Source organism: Leptonotus elevatus, chromosome 15, assembly GCF_054856555.1.
Source record: "Leptonotus elevatus isolate MCC_2025b chromosome 15, RoL_Lele_1.0, whole genome shotgun sequence".
In the NCBI taxonomy this organism is placed as follows: domain Eukaryota; kingdom Metazoa; phylum Chordata; class Actinopteri; order Syngnathiformes; family Syngnathidae; genus Leptonotus; species Leptonotus elevatus.
This window is the reverse complement of record NC_141253.1, coordinates 3172445-3184956: the sequence shown is the minus strand read 5'-3', so window position 1 is coordinate 3184956 and position 12512 is coordinate 3172445. Positions and strand designations below refer to the sequence as shown.

At 42.1% G+C, this 12512-nt stretch overlaps 1 protein-coding gene across 2 annotated transcripts; it reads right to left on the bottom strand.

The window, feature by feature from the left end:
- Positions 1-2371: 2371 nt before the first annotated feature.
- On the bottom strand, positions 2372-10386 carry LOC147161558 (zinc finger protein 703-A-like). Of its 2 annotated transcripts, XM_086097722.1 has the most exons (3): positions 7222-10386; positions 4660-5095; positions 2372-3780 (listed from the first exon to the last, which is right to left on the bottom strand). In XM_086097722.1, the coding sequence occupies exons 2-3, from the start codon at positions 4723-4725 to the stop codon at positions 2578-2580; spliced, it is 1269 nt and encodes a 422-aa protein (XP_085953848.1). In that variant the 5' UTR covers positions 4726-5095; positions 7222-10386; the 3' UTR covers positions 2372-2577. The 2 variants fall into 2 exon arrangements, with proteins under 2 accessions (XP_085953848.1, XP_085953847.1); XM_086097721.1 differs by lacking the exon at positions 7222-10386 and having other exon boundaries at positions 4660-6872.
- Between the last annotated feature and the right edge of the window lie 2126 nt (positions 10387-12512).

Genomic DNA, 12512 nt, shown 5'->3' with positions numbered 1-12512 from the left:
TAAAGGTTGGTCATGGTTACTCGGTTGAGAGACATCGCTTTTCAAAGTAGGATTTAAAACCTTGGTCATGGTTTCAAAGTACAGTTTTAAGACATGCACAGGGTTTTTGGATTTCAAAGTAGGGGTTCAAGCCTGTGAAAGTAGGGTTTTAAGTCAGGGTTACCGTATGTGTGTGATGTATGATTTCCCTGTTAAATGAGTCATGGCGCATGTTTTTTGTGTTTATTTGTGGCGGTCTGATGACAGCTTCACGACGGTTGCAAAACATCACGGCCCACATCTGGCTGCTTCTTACTGCCCCCCATCCACGCACACTCAAAGGCCTCATTGTCAACTCAATGATGGATGAAGTGATAAAGCCTGGAGACACCACACAGCACACACCACTTTCTGGGATTGAAAAGAACAAGAAGATGAAGGAGATATTAAAAAATAAATACAAATAATGATACAAAAATAGAAAATAAATACAAAATTGATCATGTACATTAAAAAAAAAAGTCAACAATTCCCGCTATATGGAAGATTTTTAAGCATTTTAAAAAAAATAGTGTTACAGTTTACAAGGAAGTCCAAATGTAGTTGCGCCTTGTCCCTGCAGTACCGCGTCCCGCCACAATATGACAGGCAGCACTGAGCTCTACTGCAAAAGAAAAAAAGTGTAGTTAACAGCAAGAGGAAGAACTAAACTATTATTTTTCAGAAAAGAAGAATAAAACTTAACAAACACAAAAATAATCTAGTTCTATTAATGCGACGTTTGCTGCTTTACACAGACAGAAAAAAAAACGTTTTTAGCAAGCACATTGATAGGGGTTGGTTTGAATTGATATTTTGACATTAATTTTTTATTTTTTTAAATTGCATCGAGGCAAATATGCTGTCAGGCTAACGATATATGCTATTGTTGTGTGTTGTGTTTGCATGTTTTGCTGCTGCTGTGTTAAGTCGTATTTGTTTGAAGGTTCATAAGTACTGCAACAAGGTTGACTAATATAGATCAGAAAGATACCCATGAGGAAATACAGCTGTGATAGTCATGTGACTTAACAAAGAGATGCTTGATAAAAATCTTCCCACATGTCCTTTGGAGATTATTCATTCTCGACACACTCACAATGGAGTCAGTGTGTGGGCGCGCAAGTCGCCCCCCTGAGAGGAATCTGCGATGAAAAACAGACGACAACAATGTGGGAATCGTAGTTTTGATTTATTTAACTCATTAAAAAAAAAAGAAATCAAGAAAATGATTGTGCATGATTGGCATAAAGACAGTGAACAATCAGTGTGGGGCCACTACGCTGATCTGAATATATGACTGGAAGAAAAAAAAGATTTGTAAAAGTAAAATGAGATTATAGAGGCATTGATTCATCTGCTTTGAGGAAAAAAAAAGTATAGACTGAAATGTAATTGAGTAAAAAAGTAACTAGCTAACCTTTTTGTTTACATTCTTAAAACCAATAAGAGAAGAGCACAAAGTAGTTAGTAACCATCTGTCAATGTAGTTAACAAAAAAAAAAGTATCTGAACCCAAAATTTGCTGCTAATGCTACAGGCTAGCAGCACTGTTAGCAAGTGAAAAGTGATGACATTAGCATGAGCATCATCGCTGCATTTACTGTATGACTTAGTTACAATCTTTTAGATTCCTTTGAAGATTCTTATGTTTTAAGATAAGCTAGCTGTTAGCTGCAATGTAAACTATCACTGGCATTTGTTAGCAGAATTATGCAAATCAAGAGAGAGAAAAAAATAATTGTAACCAATTTCTGCCAGGCAAGAAAAAAAACATGAAATTCCGTAGACTTATTAAAAAAAAGCTGAAGTCATATTTGGAGGTCTTTAGAGATGCTAGTTGCTAGCTAAAAACTGGCAGCTAAACTAAAATTTGGTGAATAAAATTTGCCTATAACCAGGATTAGGACGCAAAGTAGTAGTAAGCAACTTGGGAAATTTTCTGGCTGTCAAACTTTGGTAGCTAAAGTTTGAAGACTTCTCATTTCATGAGAAGCTAGCTGCTAGCTAAGACCAGTTCGCTACATGGTGAATTACAGCTGAAGTTTGGTGTTTGTTAGAGGTGAATAAAAGTTGGCTGTAATTAGAGGACCCAGGACAACTCCATCGCATATTTGCAATTAACGCAACAACAAATCAATTTGGGAATTGTCTAAGGCCTAAACTTAGTTCGCTAAAGTTGGAGGTCTTCCTGTTTCATACGAAGTTAGCTACTACCTGGCCACTGCTGTCATTTGCTTTGGTAGGACGACTGTAAAAAAGAAAAAGAAAGACACATCCAATTTCCAGACGGGTTGGAACCTGCGCCAGACGACAAAAATTCAGCGAATACCAGACAGAGAGAATCCAAAGAAAAGGTGCAAAAGTACAAGGATTTATTTTCACGTTTTGCTGTTACATCCCGATTGCAACGGGTTGAAGTTGTATACATGGATTTTATTGGTGAAATCGGCAGAAATACTCAAAGATTCACTGGTTATAGAGATGCTGGAAAACAAATCTTGACAATTCCTCAGTGCAACTGAAAAGTGGTGTCAGTCAACAAGTCCCCTGGATGCATCATTGGTAGCCCAAAGTTGACGGGGGTCCCAGTCTTTGGTTGTAGAAGGCATAGTGCGGGTAGTACGGGCTTGTGGCAGGCAAAGAATGCACGGACATGGCGGAGGGTCCGGATGACAAATGGACCTTATTACTGTAAGGGTGATAGCGAGCTACTCCCGTACCGTGCGGCGCTCGGAGGAAGCCCCCTGAACCGCTCACGTGGGATACGTGACAAAGGGCAGGTGCCGAGGATGGCACCTTGGGGTCCACCTCTAAGGCCACGGCGTTGTGCGCGCGCAGGTGAGCCAGGAGCTCGTCAGACGCGGCAAAGCGCTTGTCACACGGACCCCTGGCTGCCTCCCAGCGGGCGAGGGAGTCACTGGGGACGACGTACGAGTAGAGGGGGTGCGGCTGATGAGCGGCGTACACGAACGGAAAGCCGGACTTGAGACTGCTGCTGCTAAGGTGGGGAACGTTGGGGTAACTGAGGCAGTAAGGATCCTGGCACAGGCCCTGCATGAAGAAGGGCGGCGAGGACCCCGACAGAGGGCTTGATCTGGGGAGCTTGGGACCCAACCGAGGCGGGTAGCCGGCGTAGGGGCCCACCACAGAGCTGTGGTAGACCACGTTGGACGGGGGCAAGGGGATGAGAGGATGCGCCGACTCGTAGGGAAAAATGGGCGTAAGGCACCCGTGGCCGGGCTCGGCTTTGCCGCCGTCTGAACTGCGTCCGGCGTTGGCAAGGTGCGGACCCTCCGAGGTGGGCCCGCTTGCGTCAGTGTCTTTTCTGGACTGTCCGCATTCGCTACTCGTGCTGCTCGGACTTCCGGTCTCACGCTCATCATTTGGCGAGTGGCCCGGCGGGTTGGGCGGCGCGCTACCTGACCGCTGCTTGGGTCCCTGCTCACCGCTCGGCGAGAAGGGGTGGGGCACGTACGACGGCGATTTGGCGGTATTCCAATGAGTGCCGCCGAGGACCCGGAATCCCATTTTATCCGACAAACTGCCGCTGCTTACTTGGTCTTCGCCGCCTCCGCCGCAGTCCCTGCCCACTTTGTGGTAGGACTTGAAGCTGCACTTGTCCGCCGAAGGGGGGCGCTGTTCTCCCAGCTTCAAGCTGGGAGGTGAGGCGCTTTCCTTGGAGGAGGCCGGAGGATCCACTTTCCCAATCTGCGAGCATGTCTGGGCCAGTAGGGCCAGCGGACTCTTCTTCGCGTCCAGCTAAAATAAATCAATAAGAATTGCTTTTTAAAATAATTCATGCACTGTAACAACTTTCATTCATAATGAATTTTTTTTTTTTTTTTTAAATATTCCCAAAAACTGTGAACTGGTGTTAGTAGTTTTAATTTGAAATATTTTTTTTGTATTATAGTTAATAAAGTTCCAGTTAACTTTTATTTATCTATTCAGTAATTATTATTATTATTATTACCAGAGAAGCTTTTTAGATTTAAAAGGTTTTTGTTTGTTTTTATAGATTATTTTAATTAGAAAATTTGGATTTTATGTAAAATATAAAAATAAATAATAATGACAGGTCAAAAATATTTATTTTCGTTTTGGTGCAAATAATTACAAGTACATTCTGAAAATATTCCCATCTATTATTTTTACTGCGGAGTAATAAGAAATTTCTTAACAAAAATTAGCACAACATTTTTGCACCAAATTCGGGATAGCCAAAATTCTAAATGCCTTTTAAGTGGTTGTCAGTTCGGCCTTCAGTGGACAAAATAAACAGCAACAGTTAGTTTTAATGAAAAACTGAAGATTGTGTTCTCTCCTCACGGGCCAGATTGGACCCCCACCCGTATTTTTGACACCACTGAACTACACTCAATCACTGTTTTTCTTGACCAACTTTTGAATACATTATCCAACTCATTGTAAATAATTTAAAAAAATAACATTTCATATTTGATTATTTAGCACATTTCTAACTGCAAGTTTACTTCTCCATAAACAGATTAATGATTGCATTAGCTACTTTTCGAACTTTTGAGCAGGAACCACACACACATAGTTTACAACTTATTGAGCAGCAATATTTGTCAATCATTTATTATTACTATAAAGAAATATCAATCAATCAAGTACCTCGATTGTGACAGAAGCCGGCGTGAGCGGTTGCAGGTATTCCGAGTGGATGTGCGCGCTCAACATGTCGCCTGCCGCTGGCCACGGGGCTCCTGAGGGCCGACGGCCGGGAAAAGACACGCGGCTCTTGGCTCGCTGCTCGGCTTCAACCGCTCAGTGGCTGCCCGCGGCGGGTGAGATTTCAATCGGGCGTAGTCCATCCACAGCCCCGGCAGTTCAGTGTGTCTTCCGGGAGGGTGGTCGCGGGCGGGGGTCTTACGTGCGCATGTTGAATGAATCCAGTGGGAAGTTCCGAGGAGGTCCAATCGGCAAGTCTGTGCTGCGTGGGCTCGCGCAGCTGACTGAGAGGCAGGAGTCGAGTAGGCAGGCGGGACTTCCGAGCAGCCGGTGGGCGGGGTCGATACGGAGCTCGATGACAGCGATACCAAAACTATCGCTACCAAAAAAAACGAGGTTTTCTTGGTTGAATTATGCATTTTGAAGTATTATAAATTTTGGTACGAATACGCAGGTATTTAGACTTTTGGGATGATAAGCAATAAAATACATCAAATTAAATTCAATCCACATCAAATCCAAATTGCACTTTTGAAGGCTATGTAAATGCTGGTGAGATGACATACATTGACTATAGCATGAAAATGATCACATTTGTAACACGATAACATTTTATTAGCAGACAAAATTGCCGACAGTCAAAATAAATGTCATCCAGATCAGATCTATATTACACATTTGGAAACTATGTAAATGCGAGGGGGATCCACTCATTGACGAGGTCATCTAAAATGTACTTAATATTTTTTAAATTGTGTCTGAACATTTAGTGATTTTTTTTTTAATTTGTTCTTGGTTGACAATTTTGCGCTTAAACAAGCAAATATAATATTTGGGAGGAAAAACATCACGCAATCAAAAGTTCACAAAAATGCGTTCAGTTTGCAGCTATCTTAATTATTCCAAAAATTATCAGCATCGGTATCATCGATACGGCCCTGAATTGATTTTCTTCTGAGCCGCTTTGTTGACATCATCATCATGAAAATAGGAATTATTATGATATAAAAGCTCCGGTGTTGCATTATGTTACAAAATGGTTGCATCCATCCAACCATTTTCTGGACCACTTATTACACACAGATAAATGGAATTCAGAAGTATGATGTATATTATGTATGAGGGAAAACCATTTTAACAAATATCTAATCCAGATTTCAGATTTGGAAGTAATGTAAACCAATGTGTGAAATCCAAATCATATCCCGTTGACAACTGAATCAAAATGGTGAAATTTAAGAAGAACATTTTTCAAACAAACTAAATTTGTCAAAACTATTTTAGTCCCAGTTGGATTCAGATTGCACTTTTGGAAGCAACGTAAACAGAGCACGTAAAATGCTGAAAATGTTTAAATGTAAATCTGATCATAAAGAAGACATTATCAAAATGGTCACAAATTGGGGAAGGGCTTCTTCATAACAAGCTCAATTTGTCAAAACAATTTTAATCCCGGTCGGATCCAGATTGCACTTTTCAAGCAATGTAAACGCAACATGATCCAATTTAAGTGGAAAATTGCATATAGTCCAAAAATGCCCCCCAAAACAAAGGTTTACATTTGTAGATGTAGAGTAGCCTTTCCCAAATTCCCCACAAAGTCTTGACGCACCCCAACAGCGCCCATAGCACGACCCCGCTAGGCTTTCCCCTTGTGGCGAAGGGCCTTTCATTAGCGTTTTTATCACAGCTCATCGTTTTTTTTTTTCCCTTCCTCCCCAAAAACAAATGGGAGCGCGGCGACCTGTATTCTCCCCGAAAGGACACATTTACGACACGTTTACGAGTCGTCTGTGTTGTCGGAGCAGCGGGACATGGCGGGACGCTTTCATGCGGGGAAAAGTCTGACGGAGATAATGATTGCCTGGGCATAAGTGGTGTGCCCTTTTTTAGAAAAGAAAAAAAAAACTGAATTTTTAGCACCGGTTGAAGTCAGGTCAAGGCCGCGAATCCTCGAGGGGCCACTGAGAGAAAAACAGCAGGATGAATTTCAATAGCAGAATAGTTGATATTGTAGGGTATCGTATGATATTGAACCATATTGTATCGTATAGTGTGATATTGTCATTTGGTGTTTTATCGAATCATTGTAGCAAATCGTATCGGATGGAATTAAATCATATCTTTTTGTATCATATCATATTGTTCGGTATCATAGCATAGTGTTCGGTATTATATCATCCCTCTCACCACAAGGCCGACAGCACCTCCCCCCCCCCCCAAAAAAAAGTTTTGTACAGCTGTCTTCTAAACTCTTTAAGCAACATTCCCCACTTCCACGCCGCAACAGAAATGGCGCACCCCGATGCACCACAACACACCCAAACCCACCTCGCTTCTGCCAATGAAAAGAAAATCCAAATAAAGCACGATTAGCATATTGCTATGTTGATTTTGTGTCAGAGAAGAAGAAGCACAGTTCACGGTTGACAGTAGCGCTGAGCCAAACGAACGTCAGCCAAGTGAGATCAAATTACAAGCGCATGTCAAAAGCCTTCACGTTACCTCTCAGCCGCCCGCTGCCGGCGCTTTGTGAACTTTTCACTCTTTCTTTCAGGAGGCTCGTTTTGAAAAGAGCACCGCTAGCGTATCGTTAGCATCATGTGCTCCACATCAAAGTCAGCTCCCATGACACGTCTCATCTGAATTTCTGTCATGTGCTGCTTTTTGCCGTTCTGTCACACTTCAGATCATTTCCCCCAAAACACAGCTGCCAAGAAAACGAAAAGAAGAAAATCACAAGGGGAGGAAAATATTGCAAGAGCGTGAACGGCGTTAGCCAAGGGGCTCAGCGAAGCCAGGAGGTGGGAGATAAGCGGACAATGTGGCTGGCTGGCATTCCTTAATCTGGATTCAATCAGACGTCATGCTGGTGCTTTGGCGGTGTACCGACTCTGATGTTTGGAAAAAGTTATTGTACAGCATAAAATTAATGTTGTGATAAATTAATATATTGGCATGTTAGCTAGCGCTGTTTTTAGCATGTTCACGGGTTGTATTATAAATTTACAGTTTATAATGTTTGGTGGGGGGTATACAGTATTAGCATAGCGCCATTATTAGCTTATTACGTTTGGTGGCGATCTACAATATTAACATGATAAGTAGTGCTGTTATTAGCATGTTCATTTGATGTATTATAATGTTTGGTGGCGCTATATTAGCATGCCAACTAGCGCTGTTGTTAGCATGTTCATTAAGGTGTATCATAATAAGTAGAGGTGTATTAATATGTTAACTAGCACTGTTATTAGCATGCTCATGGAGGTATATCAAAACGTTTGCTGGGTCATATTAGCATGTTAACTAGCGTTGCTACTAGCACGTTCATGGGGGTGTATTATGTTTGATGGTAGTATATAAGCATGCTAACTATCTCCATTACTGGCATGTAAATGAGGACATGTCAGAATGTTTGGTGGCGCTATATTAGCATGCGAACTAGCGGTGTTGTTAGCATGTTCGGGAAGGTGTATCATGATGGTAAGTAGTGATGTGTTAGCATTTTAACTAGCACTGTTACTAGCATGCTCATGGGGGAGTATCAAAATGTTTGGTGGTGGTATACTAGCATGCTAACTAGCGCTGTTATTAGCATGCTCGTGGAGGTATATTGGAACTTAACAGTTTGCGCTTTTGAGTTGAACATGAGAACAACGCCGCATGAAGCCCTCCCCCTCGCCACTTTTTAAGCCCTTGCAGAAAAACGTGAGCTCAGTCCTCTCAGGTGCTTCTTCGAACCTCCACGCATGAACTCCGCAGGCATGTACCTCTCTGGTATTACAGCGGTTAATACTGAAGCTTTGTCTTGGGGGTCTAGAAGGTGAACCAGCATGACATGAAGCATGTGACTTCGCCAGCGTCTCCAACCTGATTTTCCGCTTCCTGTGCCAAGATGGCGCCAACGCCCTTTATCCACCTTTTCCTTTAACATGGATATTATGGTAATGACGCAAAACTTTCACACAGAGACGTGAGAATTTATTCTGGTACAAAAGCAAGACGACTTGCAGTCCCTTTAACGCAGAACAGCGATTAGGTACAACATTTTTCATGGTGACATTTTGGGGTGCTGTGTGAAGAATTTTGGAATAAGGCTGTTACAAAACAAAATGGAGGACAAAGTGATATGCGGTGAATACGTTCTCAATGCAGTGTATAAAAACCTCATTAGGCTCTCTCTCTCACACACGCACACAGCATCTCTTTCTCCATCTGACCTCTTTAAAATCAAATTATACCCGCCGTGCATTTTGACTGACAGGCGAGGCGGTGAGATAAGAGGCGGGGCGTCGTTTGCCGCCGTCAACACGCCACAATTAGTTCACAGCTGTCTGCGAAAAAATCTCCGTCTTCCCGCCACCGCCACCCGTCAATTACACGCCCCAACGGCATTCCTGACTTGACCGTCTAGTGTTTGCGCGGAGAACAATGATCGGCCGATCATTATGACATTATCGCAATTATGTCTTAATAAAGCTCGCTTGCGTATGAAGCGCCGACTGTCGCTTTGACTTCTCAGAAGGAAGGCGAGCCAACGAAATGTCTTTTGTTCGTCAAACGTCGCCGTCGCGCTCTGCCCACAAGCAATGACAAACAATCGAATGTTTCTAAATTTAGTGTCAGATATTTGTCTGGTATAGACGGTTACAAGTTGGTAGCCGTCGGGCTAAAATTCCAGGATAAATTAGCTTTGGAAGGGAAATTGCTAGCATCAGGCTACAGGATTATAGATCGTCTATTTCGGCATGGCTTTTAGAAACTTTTTTGTGGGTCTGCTCATGATAGACACGTTTACCAAATTTCATGTTGCTACATAAAACTGCATTTGGGGAATTCTTTTTCAAATTCTGGGGAATGCTACTTAGCCATAATGGCCGCTTCAAACCAAAATGGCTCCCAGAGTGTTTTCAAGCAAAACGTCTTTTTGTGGTTGAGTCATGATTGACACTTTTGCCAAATTTTATTTTACTAAGTGAAGGTGGCTCAGCAAAAAAAAAAAAAACTCTCAAACTCAACAAAAAAAATCCCATCTCTTGCATTCACGCAAAAAAAAAAATCTCAATAATGCCCAAAAATCATGCTCACAAATCTCAAATATACAAAACTCTCACTCGTACCCATACTCACATTCTCTAAAAAAAACACAAAAAAAACTCCTAATTATCAAAAACCCCCACTCTAAACTTTCACAAAATCAAAAAACTCTCATATTCACCTAAAATCTCTCATTGTCACCAATAAACTCAAACTCACCAAAAAAACATCCCCACACACAACTCTCACATTCCAAAAAAACTTGTGCACACACTCAAAAAACTCGGTTGCACAAAAATCTCTCACACATCGAACCCCCACAATAACTCAAACATAAAGGGGGGAAAAAACTTTCAATAAAACAAAAAACTCTAAAATATACAAAACTCTCACTCACCCAAACTCACATTTGCTAAAAAAAAAAAAACACACCTCTCGCACACCCCCCAAAAAACACTCTAAACTTTAACTAAACCAAAAACCTCTCACATACAACTAAAATCTCTTAAAAAAACTAAACAAAAAACTCATTGTCATTAAAAAACTCAAAAACACCAAAATACTTCTAACACAAATTACTCGTAAAAAAAATCTCAAATTCCCCCAAAGACTACACAAAACCTGACACATACCAAAAAAAAAAAACAAGTTCTCACATACACCAAAAAAACCTCACAAACATATTTTTGGCCTACACAGCACCTCATAAGTGGACACAGAATTTTCTCTGCCACAAAGAATTACGGCACAAAACATCAAAGATAAAAAAGTGACAGGAAAAACCACGGCGGCGGCGGCCATCTTTCACTCGCCAAGCACATGTGGCTCTGACGCCTCGGAGCCAATCGGTCACGCAGCACTCAAGGGCCCATAAATCTATCGCGACAGGAAGCGAAGAGATCGGCGCCGTAAATCAACGCCGCAGATGAAAAACAGACGAGAGAGGAGGCCGGACGGGAGAGGGAGTTCGCGGCGGGACACAAAAACATTGCAGATTGTCCGTCAGCGCCGCCGGGCACCCATTTGACGTCACTTTAGAGCGTGACGTGAAAATGCGAGTACAGTCCAACCCCGCCCATTTGTCTACATGTTCCTAGTGGACTTGTGTCCTCGCATATCTTAGCATCTTTGCACTTGTGTATGTTTTTTCGACCTCTGTCATAGAATTCTTGTGTCCTAGTAGTCTTGAGTCCTTGTCTACATACGTCCTTAGGAAGGAAGCGCCACGAATCACACATGAAAGAGTCGGTTATGAAAGTTCCCATCCACGGACAGGAAGTGGTCATGACCTTACTTCCTGTAGGGCGTGCGTGGGAGGAAGTGGACCGAGAAAACAGCTATGGCGGCAACGAGATTCCAAGTTGTTGTCGTGGAAACGGCGATGACGGCTTTGTCGGTGTCATGGCCGCTTTGCTTGAACAAAGGAAGTGGAATTTATTTATTTTTTTACACGCACTCACTTTACTGTCTAGCGTACCGTACAGCTACGTGGATTTTACTTCAATTAAGAGACGATACCGATTCACTCCAGTTCCGATGCGATTTAATCCAGGTACAATTTAATTCACTCTGATTACAATATGATTTAGTCCAATTACAAAATGAGTCACAATATCAGTCCAACTACGATATATGATTCAGACCAGTCACGATATAACTTTGTCCAATTACGATACAATTTACTCCAATTACGATATCATTTAGTCCAAATATGATACGATTCTCTCAGTAACCATAATTCACTCCAATTACGTTACGATTCAATTCAATTACAATACAAAACTATTCAATCCAATTATGATACGATTTGCTCCAATTACGATACAATTGACTTCAATTAGAATATGATTCCGATTCACTCCAATTAGGATTTAGTCCAATTCTAATATGATTCACTTTAATTATAATTCCCTCCAACCATGATTCGATTCGGTTCAGTTAGGACAGAATTCACTCCAATTACGATTATGTCCATTTAGGATACAATTTGTGTTAATCCCCGCCAATTACGATACAATTCAGTCCATTTACGACTCGCTCCAACCACGAATGGCATAAATTACAATATAATTAAATCCAACCATGATACAATTTAATCCAATTACGATACGATCCACTCCAAATATGACACAATTCAGGGGATTTCGACGGGATTACAAATGATGACAAATGAAGTGACCCGAAGAGTCCTCTGAGGTGAAACACGCCACCTCCGCCACGTTGGAGGTCAGCGTGAAGCCAAGAGGAACTAACACTCGTCACTCAGCCACCGCTGGGAGGAAGGTGGAAGCTTTGAAAGCTTTGACAGAAGCCGTAGCGCCAGAGAGAAAAAGAACATCAGCGGTGGCGACCTTGGCTGCCTGGAAGCGCCACTTTTCCAGCGGAAAATCCAAACAGGAATATTTGATCCCTCCGCCCATCGCCGCAATCTTATTTTAGGAACTGTGCCTTACCACCACCACAGCTTGGAACGGGATGTTCTCAAAAGTCCGGACTGGTTACAGTCGGTTCTTTTTCCCGGCGCGTTATTCCATAAAGCAAACAAACTCAATGTCTTTGTCAGCATCTATTTGCACCCCTGACAACTCGAGCGGGCTAACTCCAACCATTATTACCTTTGGGGCTTTTCCTGATTGAGCACTGCAAGACTGGGCCAACTCCACTTTCCAAAATGGCCACATCCTTGAAACTTGGCTTCATCTCTCATCCCAAAAAGTGAGACTTTGAGATTTACAAAAGATTGATTAAATTGTCCTTTA

Bases quoted from the DNA above. Each gene is read 5' to 3' on its own strand.
- LOC147161558 (XM_086097722.1), bottom strand. From the start codon at position 4,725: ATGTTGAGCGCGCACATCCACTCGGAATACCTGCAACCGCTCACGCCG. The intron at 3,781-4,659 runs GTACTTGATTGA...GATTTATTTTAG, and splicing joins CGGCTTCTGTCACAATCGAG to CTGGACGCGAAGAAGAGTCC.